The sequence below is a fragment of the Gymnoscopelus braueri genome (genome assembly GCF_963280865.1).
Source record: "Gymnoscopelus braueri genome assembly, chromosome: 1".
NCBI classification, from domain to species: Eukaryota; Metazoa; Chordata; class Actinopteri; order Myctophiformes; family Myctophidae; genus Gymnoscopelus; species Gymnoscopelus braueri.
Window position 1 is genome coordinate 360,026 of NC_137603.1, and position 19,696 is coordinate 379,721.

General features: G+C 40.2%; 1 protein-coding gene across 1 annotated transcript in view; it reads right to left on the reverse strand.

Annotated features, from left to right (window-relative positions):
* Positions 1 to 19,696, reverse strand: part of LOC308084358 (NACHT, LRR and PYD domains-containing protein 3-like) — a 78,882-nt gene that overhangs the window by 629 nt on the left and 58,557 nt on the right. The window contains exons 10-17 of the mRNA XM_080426975.1: positions 13,198 to 13,604; positions 12,965 to 13,161; positions 9,962 to 10,024; positions 9,222 to 9,436; positions 8,654 to 8,904; positions 8,242 to 8,361; positions 6,071 to 6,215; positions 1 to 3,413 (exon numbers count right to left, since the gene is read on the reverse strand). The exon at positions 1 to 3,413 is cut by the window's left edge and continues 629 nt beyond it. Of these exons, the coding sequence (XP_080283101.1) occupies positions 3,091 to 3,413; positions 6,071 to 6,215; positions 8,242 to 8,361; positions 8,654 to 8,904; positions 9,222 to 9,436; positions 9,962 to 10,024; positions 12,965 to 13,161; positions 13,198 to 13,604 (1,721 nt within the window). The 3' untranslated portion in view covers positions 1 to 3,090. The remainder of the gene's footprint in view (positions 3,414 to 6,070; positions 6,216 to 8,241; positions 8,362 to 8,653; positions 8,905 to 9,221; positions 9,437 to 9,961; positions 10,025 to 12,964; positions 13,162 to 13,197; positions 13,605 to 19,696) is intronic.

Sequence of the window (19,696 nt, forward strand, 5' to 3'; positions counted from 1 at the left end):
TATTCTCAATGTGAAGGAGACTCTATTCTCTGTACACAATGTGAAGGAGACTCTATTCTCTGTACAGAGAATGACTTGTTTCCATTGTGGTCCTATGTATTCAATTCATCAACATGGCATACAAATAACACAATGATACATCAACAAATACAAAACACTATTATGTACAAAAGGAAAATGGCAGCAGAGAATGACACCTCCTTTCTGTGGGAACATTACATTGTGTTTACCTCTTTGAGCTTTAAGAGCCAGAAAGGTCGTTGGGAGTCGAGCTTTTTCACTCTCGACTTTCTGAAAATCTAGTTTATCTATAAATGCACAAAATCTGTCTGCCTGAGAGCATTCCCCGCTCACATCTCGAGAACCGTCGGACCGTTCAACTTCATACTTGTCACAGAGGATGAGAGGGATTATTGTACCGAGTGGGAGGTCAGTTGAAACAGCGGTTGTCCAGAAAACACTAATCTCTGTGTCTCTGTCTGTATCTATATCTGTCAATGTCCCTTTTAATAATAATAATAATAATAATAATAATAATAAACTTTATTTATATAGCACCTTTCATACATAAATGCAGCTCAAAGTGCTTTACAGGGTGAAATACAGAAAATAAAATAAAGCGAAAGTGCTTTACAGAAAAGGCAACACAAATCAACAACAAAGCAGAGAAAAAACATCAAAGCAGTTTAACAATGGCATATAAAAAAGAAAGCAGGAAATAATAGCAATGGAATTAAAATAATGGCGAAAGCAGAAGGCAGTGAATCAAGCAAACAGCGAAGACATAAACAGCAACACAGCGACATAGTAAAAAGATCAACTAAAAGCAAGAGTGAAGAAGTAAGTCTTGAGCTGTGCTTTAAAGCTATCCACGGAGGGGGCCTGTCTTAGGCATATTGGGAGTTTATTCCAAGCAGTCGGCCCATAGAAGCAAAATGCTGCTTCACCGTATTTTATATATATATATATATATACAATATACAATATATATACAATCCTAAAAACAACTGGGAGCCAGTGTAATGATGCTAGGACTGGGGTGATATGTTCCCTCATCTTAGTTTTAGTTAAAACTCTGGCTGCCGCATTTTGGACGAGTTGTAATCTGTCGGTTGTTTTCTTTGGCAAGCTAGAAAAAAGTGCACTACAATAATCAAGTCTAGAGAAAACAAAAGCGTGGATTAACGTTTTTGCATCGACCAGTGACAGATAAGCTCTAATTCGTGCAATATTTCTCAGATGAAAGAAGGCAATCTTGATGACATGACTAATGTGTGCATTAAAATTCAATTCAGAGTCAATAATAACGCCCAGGTTCTTGACTGTAGTGCTACTTTCTACAGTCATGTTGCCGAGTCTACTTTTTATTGATTCTCTCTGTTCATTAGAACCAATTATTAATGAGAACCTCTGTTTTGTCCTCGTTAAGCTTGAGAAAGTTCTCACTCATCCAGGATTTAATGCTGGACAGACAGGTCAGTAAAGGGTCTAGAGCACTGGGGTCATCTGGAGCCACAGAGAGGTATAGCTGGGTGTCATCAGCATAGAAGTGACAGTTCACTCCATGTTCGGTGATAAGCTCTCCCAGTGGCAGTATGTACAGGGAGAACAGTAACAGACCTAGAATCGAACCCTGTGGAATACCCGAGCAGATGTCGTGTTTGTCTGAGTTAAAGTCGGCTAGGTTGACAAAATAGCTTCTGCCTGTTAGGTAGGACCTAAACCAAGACACGGCCGTACCTATATCCAGTGCTCCAGACGCTGTATTAAAATAGTGTGGTCGATTGTATCAAATGCCGCTGTTAAGTCAAGGAGCAGGAGGACGGATACATTTTTATTGTCAGAGGTCATTAATTACTTTCACCAGTGCCGTTTCTGTACTGTGACCCCTCCTGAAGCCCGATTGGAATTTGTTATGAATGCTATTGGTCTGCAGAAACACTTCCAGTTGATAGAAGACCATTTTTTCTAAAACCTTGCCCAAAAAAGGCAGATTGGAGATGGGTCTATAATTACCCAGCACAGAGGGGTCGAGGTTGTGTTTCTTAAGCAGGGGCCTAACTACAGCCGATTTAAGAGAGTCTGGGAAGACACCTAATAGTAAGGAGCTGTTAACTATTTTCAAGATATCACTGATCACACTGTCCAGAATTTCCTTGAGAAAGGGGGTGGGGATTGCATCCAGTGGACAGGAGGATGAATTCATCCGCGATATGGCCTTGCGGAGTTCCTCTTCATCAATCTGAGAGAATGACGTAAGGTTTCCCCAGCAGTGACCTATACCCTTACACCTGGCAGCATCAGCTGCAAACGTATTTTGAGAGTGTGTACTAGCGGCATTATTCATAATATCAGCACTTATGTTAAAGATTTTACTGTCAAAAAAGGATGCGAACTCATCGCACTTGGCTTTAGAAGCGGGGAGGGTCTGCTTATAGGACTGGGGGGGTTTAAGAGGCGTTCAATAGTAGAGAATAAGACTCTGGCCTTTTTGGGCGGTGAAACCGCCCCTATATGTGAGGTTTGGATTTTGCACCCCCCCCAACCCTGCGCTGTGATTGGCCACCAGTGTACCCCCCTAACCCTGCACCGTGATTGGCCAATCACAGTCTATTCAGGACTGTGATTGGCTAGTGAAACATGACACATGTGCATAGCCCTATAAATAGGACTATGCACTTAAAAAAAAACACATTTATAGTTTTGTTTAAGTTAGGGGTGTACAATGGTTGGTCCACAATATTACTTTTCTTTAAGTGAACTTCCATCACTGTGATGACCACTGTGACCACACCGCCCACTTCACACTGGGTGTGATTTTTATGTTGTCGTTGATAATGCCAGAAGAATATGCCTAGAAAAAATATGCCCAGAAAAATTATGTCCATATATGGAGATCTCTGATAGTCCTGACGTCATAGACTGTCCTTCAGGTAGCCTACTATGGTAATGTGTACCTAAATAAGTACAACGGGTACAATTTATGGGTGAGAACCTTTGTCAAACATCAGATGTGATATCCTGCTGATAAGATCGTTTCTAGTCATTAGACAACATTAGGATCCTCAACAGAACAGGATTCTATAAAAGCTACAAACCCAGCTGCTGATGAAGGTTGTGATCCAGTTGATGAAGAGCAGTGATCATCTTCAGAGACACTTCGTTCCCTTTCCTTCTCACCATGTCGATTAATTGCCGGGCTCTCTCCTTCCTGTATTTCTCTGCTCTGACCTCGTCCATCTCTTCATCGTTGAGAACGTTCTCATCGAACAGTTTGTCCAGCAGACATTTGATCACGGCCTCTGACACTCGTTCAACGAACTCTGACCGCACGGACCGCAGTGTCTCTGCTTCCTGTCGTGTCATCTTTGTTGACGTGTCTGGATGACTGGGACCGGCGCCTGGATGTTTTTCTGGAGGAAGATGATGCAATGTTTTATTAAACGTTATTGACCTGACTAAATGTCTGACTAACTGACAGACAGACAGACAGACAGACATATTTTTATGTGATTTATTTGATTGAGACCACCCCGCGTCGGGCCCAGTGTTGGAAACGGAGGTTTCTCACATTAAGAACATGATGCAGTAGGAGTAGGAGAGCGTCGGGGCGAACGGCGCGGCAAGACTGTTGCAAGTCGGACCTTTTATCCTGCTACACTTGAGGAATGGAATTTCCTGTGAAATGTGTTGCGTTTGTACGGCTGTGTTTATTTGGTGGCGTTTGTAAATGGATTTCGTCTGTGTTTTGGCACTCAATGTGTTAAGTAAATGTACTTAGTTACTTTCCACCATTGCCAGTGGCTTTTGTTTGCATTTCACCTGCTAAAAAACTACATACATTTAACCAAAAGTAACAACAAAACAAAGTATTTCATTGCTTACGGTAATAAAAGTATTCCATTAATGTATGGGCAGAGTCACTGCCCATATTTCGCCGCAGGCTGAAAACCCACCTCTTCAGGAAACACTACCCTTCCTCTCTGCCTGACCTACTTGTTGTTAACTAGTTGTACGAACGCTTGTTTTCTATTGCTGTATTGTTTATTGGATCTTGTTTAGTCGATACACTTATTTGTTTTAGCTCATGCTCATTTGATTTAGCTATTTTTGTCTCATCTGTTTAAGGAAATAGGTGGCTGATATATTACACTTTTACCTTAGCGCTAGGTATACTCTTGGTTGCTTGTTTTTGCAGAAAATGCACTAAAGACTTCTGGTGATTAGTAGTTTTCGTTCCCTACCTATGTTGAATACACTTATTGTAAGTCGCTTTGGATAAAAGCGTCTGCTAAATGACTGTAATGTAATGTAATGTAATGTATGCCAGGTGCGACCGTCTGTCCGGCGCAACACGCCAACGTCGCCTCGGAAAACAAGGAAGTGTTGATCAAATATAAAACAGTTTTGGTTACTTGCATCGTCTATTTCTCACTTCAATTGTTTTCAAAAACATTCTTTTTTTTTTTTCTAAATTTTTTATCCCGCGATTTTTGTAACCCATTTTTTTCACCCGGTGCCAATTTCCTAAGTGATCCTGGGCGCTACACCAGCCCTACACCAGCACTACACCAGTCCCCCACAGTAGGGAGGCCAGGGCCGAGCTCATGCTTCCTTCAGGCATGAGAGCCAACTGACCTTCTTGTCACCTGACAGGGGGGTGTTTCCCTGGTTGGACGTAGCGCGTGGAAGGAACACGTTATTCCAACCAGTTCCCTTCCCCTCCATCAGGCGCCCCGGCTGTCATGGGGGAGGCGGTATAGCGACCAGGATTACTACATGTTTTTGTGAGGGTATTAACTACCCTAGGAGACACGGGGAGAACATGCAAACTCCACACAGAGTAGGCCCTTTCGCCAACCCCACCTAGGGTATGGGCGCTTCAAAAACATTCTTGAGAGCAATATTTAGTTGTAAATGACATGGTGTGTTTGTTTACATGGCTGTCGTGTTGGATACAGCATTAAATCAAGCAGCGCAGGTTGATATGAGCAGGTGTTCTGAGTCTTTGATTAGACAGGTTGATATGAGCAGGTGTTCAGAGTCTTTGATTAGACAGGCTGATATGAGCAGGTGTTCTGAGTCTTTGATTAGACAGGTTGATATGAGCAGGTGTTCTGAGTCTTTGATTAGACAGGTTGATATGAGCAGGTGTTCTAAGTCTTTGATTAGACAGGCTGATATGAGCAGGTGTTCTGAGTCTCTGATTAGACAGGTTGATATGAGCAGGTGTTCTGAGTCTTTGATTAGACAGGTTGATATGAGCAGGTGTTCTGAGTCTTTGATTAGACAGGCTGATATGAGCAGGTGTTCTGAGTCTTTGATTAGACCGGTTGATATGAGCAGGTGCTCTGAGTCTTTGATTAGACAGGTCGATATGAGCAGGTGCTCTGAGTCTTTGATTAGACAGGTTGATATGAGCAGGTGTTCTGAGTCTTTGATTAGACAGGTCGATATGAGCAGGTGTTCTGAGTCTTTGATTAGACAGGCTGATATGAGCAGGTGTTCTGAGTCTTTGATTAGACCGGTTGATATGAGCAGGTGCTCTGAGTCTTTGATTAGACAGGCTGATATGAGCAGGTGTTCTGAGTCTTTGATTAGACAGGTTGATATGAGCAGGTGTTCTGAGTCTTTGATTAGACAGGTTGATATGAGCAGGTGCTCTGAGTCTTTGATCAGACAGAGGTCTGTTATAGAGCTCATCGGCCATTATACAGAAATAACACACAGCTGAATTCAGTGATTGACCAATCAGAATCAAGCATTCAACCAAGCCGTGTAATAATGATGCATATTTCATTTACAGTGCATATACTCTGGTTAATATTGGTTTTTCAACAACTCCGATAATTATTAATTTATTATTAATGTGTTTGTGTTTTTTTCTGTATTCCATTTTCAGACACTTCTGGTTATTCAATGCACCAATAATGTAATGCCTCAAAAAGAAAAGAGTTGAAATATGTGTGATGTCTCTGTGCTGACCGGAGCCCAGGGGTCGAATCCCCAACAGTAATAGTTGGGGAAGATAAAGTTTAATAATAATTAAATTAAACTGAACTATGTTTACCTTCCAGTTCAATGCTTGCTTCCTTCCAGACTTGGTCGTTCTCAGGTCCCAGTAATGCCAATGAGACGACTTCTGCGTTGACATCCATCGTCACCTTAAATGTTGGATGGAAATTTGGTCCATAGTTCAGACGATAAGCCACAGCCTGAAAACAGAGATAAGTTTTAGATTAACTATAGAACTATTGTATTACTTTAGCAGTGCTAGTAATGGTAGTAGATGTGGTGATAGTAATAATACTACATTACATTACATTACATTACATTACATTACATTACATTACATTACATTACATTGCATTACAGTCATTTAGCAGACGCTTTTATCCAAAGCGACTTACAATAAGTACATTCAACAAAGGTAGGGAACGAAAACTACTAATCACCAGAAGTCTGAAGTGCATTTTCTGCAAAAACAAGCAACCAAGAGTATACCTAGCTCTAAGGTAAAAGTGCAATATATCAGCTACCTACTGTCTTAAACAGATGAGACAAATAGGAAAATCAAATGAGCAAGAGATAAAACAAATAAGTGTATAGAATAAACAAGATCCAATAAAACAATAAAACAAGAGTTCGTACAACTAGTTAACAACAAGTAGGCAAGTTGGTGCCTAATACTAGTATTGGTATTAGTAGTACTAGTAGTGGTAGTATTAGTTACTGGACATTATCATGACTCTTAACCAGAGGTCGCGTTAGTCCGATAATTGCCGGTTTTGACCGATTTTTTATGACAAAGACCGGAAAAAATAATTCTCTCCGGACATCCTGACCGGTTGATAAAGACACGGCACGTTCATTAATTATCACCGCAAATCAGGCACATTTCAAATCCTCTGCTTTGCAAGCTCTCTCTCTCTCTCTCTCTCCCTCACTCTTTCTTTCTCTCTCTCTTAACAGCGTTTGTGTTTCTGGGAGAGAGATTGAGAGAGGGAGCGAGAGAGAGAACGAGAGAGAGAAAGAGTGTCACACGCTGTTAAGTTACACCTATTTACTGTTAATAATAACCAGTGTAAAATGTGCTGCATTGGGAGGTAAATGGGAGACACTTTATTGTGAAGGTACAACAGGAAGAGAGAGTTGTTGCTTCTGCGTAGTTGTTGCAATGTATTATAACTCTGGTCTGCACGACAGTCAGACAGAGACCGCGGTCTGGTTATATTATATAAAGTTGTGTATTTAACAGTCAGTCAAACACAAGTTGTATCATTACGAGTTAGAATATGTCACAGACACTAGGCTATTACAAGGGCACTTGTGAGTAAAGTTGGCAAGTTGCCCTACTCAAGGACCCCAACGGAAATAAGTCCGCAAGGACTTTTTTGGCCGGACCTTTTAGACAAAAGCATTATAAATGTAACTGTGTTGTTTTACATTCTTTTGCCTAATAACATTTTCAATCAATACTATAGTTTAACAACAATGCAATTTGAAGATGAAACATCCAACACAGATGCGTAAATACTCTTCACAACAGATATAGGCTACTGCAACTGTGGCATCCAGGTGAAACACGACGTTAATCATGAAGGTGGACCTATTTTTAACTCTATGAGGTGGACACGTTAAAACGTTACCACTTTGAACTGAATAGCTCTATGAGGAGACGACAAGATTCTCACAACTCATCAACTTTCCCACGGCTGTCCCAACTAGACGCACAGACGGCATCCACTGCCTAACTATACAGTATAACCTCCTGTGAGTGAGTAGTGGTCTATCATTTATTGCCCTAACAGGTCAGCTGAGCCACGTTATGAAGGATTCATCTGAAATGCCTATTTTTGTGCAGCGCCCTTTGATTAGAAAATGCGTTCAAACGCAATTGATTATTGTGAAACCATTACGCACGCATTGACGCAGCATGTGCAAATGGTAATGTAGGTAATGAATGTATTTGTGCAAGATGACCCTGCTATATAAAATGTCGTTCATCATGGTTCATGTTCAAATAGCTCAATCCAAAATATAATGCTGTAGGCCTAAGTGTTAAGCTGTATTTACGCACCAGCTTGTAATTAATGCATAAATATAATTATGACCGGTATTTTTATCAGATGTCCGATAAATTTGAATAATTCCGGACATTAGGACCGGCAGATTAATATACTAGTGCGACCCCTGCTCTTAACATATAATAACGTCAGGTTGTAGTTTAATGTGTGATACCTCAGGTTGTACTTCATGTGAAGCACATTGCAGTCTGTAGACCTTGTCTGGGGTGAGAACACAGCTGGAGGTGCTCACCAGCTGATCCTTCTGGTTACACTCTTGATAGAATGTCTTCACCTACAATGATACAAACACAACTTGACCAGATGGTTCAATAATAATGACCGGTACTGTTGACAATATACTTCACCAGTCTTTGTTACCATGAATACTAGGGTATGTTGTCATACAGTAGCTCCTATGTCTTTATAGGCACCATGCAGTATATAAACTTTGGTCTTAAATTGATTGTTAAATGTGTTCACACACCTACAGACTAGCCTCTGGATGTCTGTTCAAAATATGAAGTGACCTTCAATAAGTCTAAAGAACTAAGATGCTACTTAACAGACAATACTGTATATGTTACCTCTTTGACAGGCACGTTGTCTGGCAGCATTACTACACTCAGTTTACGTGTTCGACGTCCTGGTGGTTGAAGGAACAGCAGAACTTGACCAGATGTTGGACGTACACCGAAAACCTCGGAAATCTTCTTCCACAGGAGTCCAAACAGAGACAGGTGTGTCACATTTAAAACCACATGAGTCTGGGTCACTTTCTGTGGTTTTAAGAGGTACACCCCCTCATCTGTGATGTTGGCCACACAAAGGTCATAACCTGTGAAAATATATTAGGCTATAGCTTCCATTTCATGGTATAACTCAAAGAAACATGTGCATCTGTCTTTAACAACACGCATAAACCATGTCAGTTTCCATGACTCTCTTTGATCAAATGCAACAATCCTAAAAGTTATATTATGTTGCTTTGAACAAGATCCTTGAAACTGGACGATGCTAAGAGCAGCTCCTCACCAGGTGTGATGTCACAGTGTGGCAGGTGTAGCTGACTCACCAGGTGTGATGTCACAGTGTGGCAGGTGTAGCTGACTCACCAGGTGTGATGGCACAGTGTGGCAGGTGTAGCTGACTCACCAGGTGTGATGGCACAGTGTGGCAGGTGTAGCTGGCGGACAGACTTCTGAGGACACTGGATGTCAAACAGAGGACCTGCAGGAGTCCCTCCTGTTGACTGGAGACATCTTTCATCCCACTGATCAGTCCTGTAGAGGACTTCTCCTTCCCCTGTCGTTCCAAACACTAACCCTGTGTCACTGCACTGGAACAGCCCCACCCCGGGGACCTGGAACCTGTGACACAAAACAATCATTTGTGTTTATATACAATCTATATGATATAAAACAAACATTTGTATTGATATAAAATCTATATGATATAAAACAATCATTTGTACTGATATAAAATCTATATGATATTAAACAAACATGTTCATTAATACAATCTGTATTATTAACATGTTGCCACTTCACATCAAGTTAATTTACAATCCCATTTGTTGTTCTTTTTTTAATGTTTATTTAACAGATACGATGTAAAAAACCTTGATTAAAGTAACATCAGACAGATTTATTACATGTAGAATCATCTAGAAAAGGATAATTTGTGACCCATGATTACAGACACATAAAAGTAATATGATTAAAACAAAGAGCAATGAATGTCATTGCCTGATATAATCAAATAAATTCATAAATCAATGGCATTCTTAACGTGTGTGTGTGTGTGTGTGTGTGTGTGTGTGTGTGTGTGTGTGTGTGTGTGTGTGTGTGTGTGTGTGTGTGTGTGTGTGTGTGTGTGTGTGTGTGACGACTGACCTGTATTCATTGGTTGTTTGTTCTGTGAGCACGATGGGGGAGAAACTGGATGGAACCACTGGCCTGAAAGACACAAACAAACAAACAAACAAAAACAATTAGATTGTGGAGTTTATAATATTTGAGCCCACTTCAGCCTACTTACTTAAAGAATATTCAAAAATAGTGAAAATAGCTAATCTACAAGCGCACACCACTTGTAGATCGGCTATTTTGGTGTAAACTACTGTAAGTATAACTCAGACTTAAGGGTTAAAGTTAAAATGACAAAAAAGGTAAAAATGTCATTAATTAACAAGGTCAGAAAAGGCAGATCTACAAGCTCAAAATGTGTCGCAAAACATTGTGAGCTTGTACATCTGCTTTTTTTTAAGATTTTTTATTGACTAATACTATAATTTTTCTGTAAAGCTTATTATTATTATTTTTATTTCAGTAACTAAAATGTTTTACATTTCTAGTTATTGTGATAGTTTTAGTTCACTATAATAACCCTGGTTGTGTGTTTTATTTGGCTTTGTTCTCCAGACTTTGTTATTAATAGTAGTAAGAGTAATGTAGAGTAACGTAGATGAATGTAGTGACATTTATTGTGAAAATGCCTGAGAAGAGTCATCAGTATTTCAGTGTTGGAACGTATCTGTGAAGCTGTAATGATGTCATTAAAACTATTGATCTAAGATCCTTCTGACTCACCCTGCTTTGAGTCAGAAGAGATCCAGTAGAACTAAGACTAGTGGAGAAGAGATCCAGTAGAACTAAGACTAGTGGAGAAGAGATCCAGTAGAACTAAGACTAGTGGAGAAGAGATCCAGTAGAACTAAGACTAGTGGTGAAGAGATCCAGTAGAACTAAGACTAGTGGAGAAGAGATCCAGTAGAACTAAGACTAGTGGAGAAGAGATTCAGTAGAACTAAGACTAGAGGAGAAGAGATCCAGTAGAACTAAGACTAGTGGAGAAGAGATTCAGTAGAACTAAGACTAGTGGAGAAGAGATCCAGTAGAACTAAGACTAGTGGAGAAGAGATTCAGTAGAACTAAGACTAGTGGAGAAGAGATCCAGTAGAACTAAGACTAGTGGAGAAGAGATCCAGTAGAACTAAGACTAGTGGAGAAGAGATCCAGTAGAACTAAGACTAGAGGAGAAGAGATCCAGTAGAACTAAGACTAGTGGAGAAGAGATCCAGTAGAACTAAGACTAGTGGAGAAGAGATCCAGTAGAACTAAGACTAGTGGAGAAGAGATTCAGTAGAACTAAGACTAGAGGAGAAGAGATCCAGTAGAACTAAGACTAGTGGAGAAAAGATTCAGTAGAACTAAGACTAGTGGAGAAGAGATCCAGTAGAACTAAGACTAGTGGAGAAGAGATCCAGTAGAACTAAGACTAGTGGAGAAGAGATCCAGTAGAACTAAGACTAGTGGAGAAGAGATTCAGTAGAACTAAGACTAGCGGAGTCTTAGTTAAACCATCTACATATTATAAACACTGAAAATAACAGATCTATAAAACATCTACATGTTATAGATCATGTTATAAACACTGAAAATAACAGATCTATAAAACATCTACATGTTATAGATCATGTTATAAACACTGAACATAACAGATCTATAAAACATCTACATGTTATAGATCATGTTATAAACACTGAAAATAACAGATCTATAAAACTGTTATAAACACTGAAAATAACAGATCTATAAAACATCTACATGTTAAAGATTGTTATAAACACTGAAAATAACAGATCTATAAATCATCTACACGTTATAGATCATGTTATAACCACTGAAAATAACAGATCTATAAAACATCTACATGTTATAAACACTGAAAATAACAGATCTATAAAACATCTACATGTTATAAACACTGAAAATAACAGATCTATAAAACATCTACATGTTATAGATCATGTTATAAACACTGAAAATAACAGATCTATAAAACATCTACATGTTATAAACACTGAAAATAACAGATCTATAAAACATCTACATGTTATAAACACTGAAAATAACAGATCTATAAAACATCTACATGTTATAGATCATGTTATAAACACTGAAAATAACAGATCTATAAAACATCTACATGTTATAAACACTGAAAATAACAGATCTATAAAACATCTACATGTTATAAACACTGAAAATAACAGATCTATAAAACATCTACATGTTATAAACACTGAAAATAACAGATCTATAAAACATCTACATGTTATAGATCATGTTATAAACACTGAAAATAAAAGATCTATAAATCATCTACATGTTATAGATCATGTTATAAACACTTAATATAACAGATCTATAAAACATCTACATGTTATAAACACTGAAAATAACAGATCTATAACACATCTACATGTTATAAACACTGAGAATAACAGATCTATAAAACATCTACATGTTATAAACACTGAAAATAACAGATCTATAACACATCTACATGTTATAAACACTGAGAATAACAGATCTATAAAACATCTACATGTTATAAACACTGAAAATAACAGATCTATAAAACATCTACATGTTATAAACACTGAAAATAACAGATCTATAAAACATCTACATGTTATAGATCATGTTATAAACACTGAAAATAACAGATCTATAAACACCTACATGTTATAGATAGTTATAAACACTGAAAATAACAGATCTATAAAACATCTACATGTTATAGATCATGTTATAAACACTGAAAATAACAAATCTATAAACCATCTACATGTTATAAACACTGAAAATAACATATCTATAAACCATCTACATGTTATAAACACTGAAAATAACAGATCTATAAAACATCGTCAACACCATATAGAGCAGTGTGTGTGTGTGTGTGTGTGTGTGTGTGTGTGTGTGTGTGTGTGTGTGTGTGTGTGTGTGTGTGTGTGTGTGTGTGTGTGTGTGTGTGTGTGTGTGTGTGTGTGCGCGTGTGTGTGTGTGTGTGTGTGTGTGTGTGTGTGTGTGTGTGTGTGTTCAACTTACTCTATCAGACACAAAGACACTGAGGAGGAGTCATCCACCACACAGAACCCAGGATAGAGAGGTTCAGTGAATGTGGTCTGGAAGGTGTGCAGGTGTGTGTGTGAGTCAGAGGACATTCTGTAGAAAGACAGGACGCCAGCAGACCAATCCACATACACTGCTACTCTGTAGACACTGACCTCACTGACCTCACTGACCTCACTGACCTGACTGTCCTCACTGTCCTCACTGACCTCACTGACCTCACTGTCACCATGCTCTGCCACTCTGTAGGAGTCAGAGGGACGGACAGGGAGGATGGTTCTCTTCTTATTGTGAAAGACAGAGTATCTGTTTTCTTCACCATCACAATACAGACTCCAGGACTTGTCATTGTATCCAAGCACACAGTCAATACCCCTTCCTCTCCTGTTGATTCCTCTGTAAGTCACTGCTATATAAACCCTTCCACTCCACTCTACCTCCCAGTAACAGCATCCAGTCAGACCCTCTCTACACAGAACCTGTGGACAGAACTGAAATCTGTCTGGATGGTCTGGATAGGACTGAACCTCACTGGTCAGTGTCACCTTTCTGTTGTTCTCAGACAGAGAGAGGTTTGTATCTGTTGTGTTTGTGTCCAGTGTGAGAGGACAGACACCTGATGGAGAAACAACAAACAATATTTCATTACATCACAAAGTACAGAGTAGAGATGTAATAGTATAACATGTCACAGTACAGTATCTAACAAAATACCACAGTATTATGGTATTTAATACTACTCACCCTCCCCCCCCTCCTCTCTTAATGAATCATATTATAGCCAGTGGAGGACAAAGTACTCAACCCTTATATTTGAGTCAAAGTATAGATACTCAAGTATTACTCAACTACCAGTGAGACCTGGTCAGTCAAATGTGTACTTGAGTCAAAGTATTTGGAGTAAATACTTTTAAAGCCTGATGAAGGTCAGAGTGACCGAAACGTTGCATCATAAATAAATAAATTCATTTATAAGTGAACACAGTGTGTGGGACTCCCTCTCCCTCCTCCTCCCTCCTTCTTCCATATTCTGACTACATGCTTTTAAACATACTTAAGCCTTCAAAAGTACAAATGACAAAATACTAAATATTACAATAAAAGTGAAAATACCCGATCTACAAGCGCACAACGTGTCGCCCCTCTCTCTCTCTCTCTCTCTCTGTGTCTCTCTCTCTCTCTCTCTCTCTCTCTCTCTCTCTCTCTCTCTCTCTCTCTCTCTCTCTCTCTCTCTCTCTCTCTCTCTCTCTCTCTCTCTCTCTCTCTCTCTCTCTCTCTCTCTGTGTCTCTCTCTCTCTCTCTCTCTCTCTCTCTCTCTCTCTCTCAATTCAATTCAATTCAATTATGCTTTATTGGCATGACAAGCATTCTTATATTGCCAAAGCATTACATACATTATGATACAAAATAATAATACATATTCAGAATCATAACAAATAATACGAACAAGACAAACATAAGCAAAATGACATTAGTCTATTAATTGTAGTAGACTTATAGTGTTCACCCATTGTCCCTCATTTTGTGACAGGCTGCTACATATTTTGCTGCCAACCTTGAACATTCGGCTTTCTCACCTAATAAGTAGGGGATTGCCTGGATAGAGTCAAACTGTATCTTTGTTTTTGTTATTTTTGTGAATTTAGGATAGTAATCTTCTCTTATGTGTTTATATTTGTCACATGCAGTCAAGAAGTGGAGCTCTGTCTCCACCACTCCTTGACCACAGTGAGAGCACAGCCTGTCCTCTCTGGGCAGCCAGGTTTGTCTATATCGGCCTTTCTCGATGGCTAGGCTGTGCTCACTGAGTCTGTACATTGTTAAGGTTTTTCTCACTTTGTTATCAGTCACCATGCTCAAATATTCTGCCACGGTGTATTGTCTGTTTAGGGCCAGATAGCAATTAAGTTTACTTTGGGTCTTTGTTGTTTCGATCCAATAGTTCTCGTATTTTTGTTTCTGTTGATTAATAATTTGGTTGGGTCGGATTTGTTGGGGAGTGATGTCACTGTCCGGAGGCTGGTTATTGTTAGGATTGTCTATAGGGGCTGATGTTGGTTTGTTCAGCATCAGGACCATCTGACTGAGGGGACTCTTCTCTATGTTCATCTCTTGGCTTTTGAGGGCTTTATAATGATAGGATATCACTATGATAGCTCATAGTGATATCCTATCATCACTATGAGCTTGTATTTAAAAAAAATAGCAGATCTACAAGCTCATAGCGCGGCAACGAGTGCCGCGTTATGAACTTGCATTTAAAAGAAATAGCAGATCCACAAGCTCATAGCGCGGCACCGAGTGCCGCGCTATGAGCTTGTATTTAAAACATTTTGCAGATCTACAAGCTCATAGCGCGGCACCGAGTGCCGCGTTATGAACTTGCATTTAAAAGAAATAGCAGATCCACAAGCTCATAGCGCGGCACCGAGTGCCGCGCTATGAGCTTGTATTTAAAAAAATCACACCCTGTGTGAAGGAAGCAGTGCCTTTGATGAGCTTATTTAATTGGGCTATACTGTATATGAACTTGAGAAACAATGTTAAATCCCTGTAAATTCATTTCAAGGCTACTGAACAGCGCCACTGGAAGCAAATCACACCCAGGTGTTAAGTGGTTCAGGTATATAGCAGTGGGGCCAAATGCATTCCAAGGTGAGTGGCAAAAAGATATCTGTCATAGCTGACAGAGTGGGTACCCAAAAACAGACACAGAGACAGGGAAGTGGTGGCAAACAATTGTTGTCTTTAATTAATATTTTTGTGGTGTGGGTGCTGTTGTAGTGTGAGGCCTGGTGGAGGCAGGGTGTTGTTGTAGTGTGAGGCCTGGTGGAGGCAGGGTGCTGTTGTAGTGTGAGGCCTGGTGGAGGCAGGGTGCTGTTGTGACCGCCTTGACTCTTAATTGACAATGATTGACACCTGGCATAGGCAACCCCTCAGCTCATCATGTGATTCATGGTGGGGAGTGTGGGGAGTTCTGTGTGTGTGTGTGTGTGTGTGTGTGTGTGTGTGTGTGTGTGTGTGTGTGTGTGTGTGTGTGTGTGTGTGTGTGTGTGTGTGTGTGTGTGTGTGTGTGTGTGTGTGTGTGTGCTCGTGCGCGCGTGCAGTGCTGGCTTGTGTGTGTGTGTGTGCATGTGTTGCAATGGTGCGCCTCGCAGGACTGCATGTTACGTGTGTGTGTGTGTGTGTGTGTGTGTGTGTGTGTGGGTGCGTGTGCACGTGCACGCGTGCAGTGCTGGCTTGTGTGTGTGTGTGTGTGTGTGTGCATGTCTTGAAGTGCTGCATGTGTTGCACCTTCGCCGTGCTCAAACGGACAGACGGACGGATGGACACACGGTCAAAAACAGCGGCTGGCACCACTAAAAAATTGCAGATCCACAAGCTCATAGCGCGGCACCAAGTGCCGCGCTATGAGCTTGATTTGATTGATTGATTGATAGCAGATCTTGATTTGATTGATTGATTGATGGCAGATCTTGATTTGATTGATTGATTGATAGCAGATCTTGATTTGATTGATTGATTGATAGCAGATCTACAAGCTCATAGCGTGGCACAGAGTCCGCGCTATGAGCTTGTATTTAAAAAGAAATAGCAGATCTACAAGTTCATAGCGCAGCACCGAGTGCCGCGCTATGAGCTTGATTTGATTGATTGATTGATAGCAGATCTACAAGCTCATAGCGCGGCACCGGGTGCCGCGTTATGAGCTTGTATTTAAAAAAAAAATCAGATCTACAAGCTCATAGCGCGGCACCGGGTGCCGCGTTATGAGCTTGTATTTAAAAAAAAAAAGCAGAACTACAAGCTTATAGCGCGGCACTCTGTGCTGCGCTATGAGCTTGATTTGATTGATTGATTGATAGCAGATCTACAAGCTCTGTGTCCTCTGACACAGTGCAGTTCAGCCTGTCAATCACTGGGACAGAGATCAGTTCAGCCTGTCAATCACTGGGACAGAGATCATTTCAGCCTGTCAATCACTGGGACAGATCACAGTCTGGTTGGTTATCATCTGCGTAGAGTTTAGTTTTTGTGGTTTTTTCATTCATATGTTAAACCAGCACATTGTGGCGTTGCGTCATTAAATACAAACAGTGGTTAAGACTAGAAACTCATGGTGGAAAAGAAACTCAACATATAATGTTACAACATTATATGTTGAGTTTCTTGTCTTATGCTTTCACAAACGTATCAAACTTTCTTACAGCTCAGCTCAATCGTCCTCTTCAGAGAATTTAGTCCGCTTTGAGACATTCACACATCCGGATGAGTTCAACAGGCTGTTAAATGTATCTCCTGTTTGGCCCTGGTGATGCTTTTGTGTCGTATAACACTGTGTTACGGGATTCTGACGGTTCATACGAGGCTCAAAATCAAACCTACCTACCACTGGTCATGTGGTAGGTGTGCAGCTCAACCAAAGGCACTGGTGTCTAAAAAAAGAACCGTATTGACAGGAAAATCGCGCAGAGGAAAAACTGTGAAATCAACAAAGTAAGTTTATGAACGTGCCAAAGTATCGCAAGACCGTCCATCATTGACCGCCTGACAACCAAATCTCGCGATACTGCCGAGCCAGAAACCAGTGTTGCCATGTCCGCTTATTACAAGCGACTCTGGGGCGGCCATAGCTGAGTGGTTAGTGAGCCCGCCTAGGGAGCCAGAGGCCCTGATTGCCCCAGGTACGATTCCAGGCCACGCCAGCATATGTGTCGATGAAATGAAATTTGTCCCTGAGCAAGACTCTTAACCCCTAATTGCTCACAGGTTCTCATTGGAAACAAGACCGCAAGGACTTTCATGAACGGACCTGTTAAAGGCATTATCCTTATCCTATCCTGGGCTTATTTTTCTGTGAAGTTGCTTGTAAATATTTTAGTTGCGGGTTGTGGTTTATTGGGCTTGTTTCTAAAGTGTAGTTGCTTATTTGGGCTTGCTTCACAATTAAACAAATATTTTAACCAGTGGTTCTCAAATATTTTCATGTCATGGTCCCCTAAATTAAAATGCATTTGTCCCTAACCCCCATCTGACAATGTTTTGGGCCAGGGAGCCCCATAGCAGATTTGTGTTGTTATTCCAAATATTCCACCTTTTATTTCAAGATGTTTTGAAAAACGCGTTGTGAGCTTGTAGATCGGCTAGTTTCAATGTATGCAGTAGGTTTAAAGTGCTCATAATGGCCTAGTGCCCTAGTTGCTTCTTTTGGGCTTGTTTTCCTAGAACTTATTATAATATACAGACAAAACAAAACAAATTGAAAAACAATTGATTGGACTTCAATGTATTTCACCAAACTTCCAGTTCCAGTTTTGTCTCCCATGTGTCAACGATAAAATGAATATCAAATAAATACTGAATCAAGCAACTTAAAAACTGAAACTGTGTTTTGTGAAACACAAAAAAAACACAAAGTAGACGTTCCCTTTAAGTCCTATTTTATACTTTGTATTACGCTGGTGTTGAGTGATGAACATAGCTTGTATATTGGCTATTTGTGCTATTTCTGAACATTGTAGATGTTAATGTGTTTAAAAAGCATTGGCTGTGAGAAGAGGAGAGAGAATCTGGATGAGCTGAATGCAACACATTAGGCCTCATTCACTAAGCTATTATTATTATTATTATTATTATTATTATTATTATTAGTCTGGTTGCCCTAACAGGGCAACCACACTATAGTAATCTTCACACTTTATTATTCATATTGTAGATAAACAATAGTTTAGATCGTCTCTCCTCCCACAGTTTATTTTTTCCAATTTAGTGCCATATGTCAAAATGACCGGCTTCACCGGGAATCGTGTGCTTGTATTTTGCTAAGAGATTGGTTGCATGTAAGAGCTAGAGTTACTAGATTTGGAGGGGAGGTTCATAATTTAGTCCGAAATTATTGAAAAAATAATTACACTAATCGGCCACATGGTGGCGCTATAACAGCTCCCTTTACGTTTTGGCCTATAACTCTTGAACCGTAGGTCGTAAAATCAAAATGTCTTCTCCCCTGGATTCCTTGGGTCACGACGCATCTCCCCATATAGGCCACGCCCATTTGCGTCAGGATAAATGTTCCGCCATTTTTAATTTTCTTCAAAACACACTTTTAGCTCCTCCTCCCATATATTTTGTCAAAATTTCACAAAAATCGGTACACATGATCTCTGGACCCATGCGATAAACATCTCCAAGCGAAATTTTGATAGTCATTACCGTTCGTCCGTAAATGGCTTCCAAAGTTAGTGGGAGGGGCCCGTTTTACCAAAAATGCTACAAATCACGAACGAAACGTCCGGTCAATCCCAAATTTGAATCACATGTCGAGGGTGGTTTACTCAACAAATCCCCTAAAGAATTTCCACTTTGATCCATAGGGGGCGCCACAAATGCTCAAAATGTAACCTTTTGATGCAAAAACCATAAGGTTGGGGGGACCAATCCTCTCAAAATGAAACGCAAGTGATCTCAGGAGTTGCGTGACAATGTAATTGGCACAGCCTCCGACGGTATTACTCCCAGCGTATTCCTCGAGTCCCGGCGGCAGCGACCCGCGACTCGCGTCGGCGCAACCACACTCTGCAATTGCCCTGAATTGCGACGCGTCTAGTTATTATTATTATTATTATTATTATTATTATTATTATTATTATTATTATTATTATAAAGCCGAAGGAGAGCAGGAGGAGTACCGAGAGAGAGGCCTGCGTA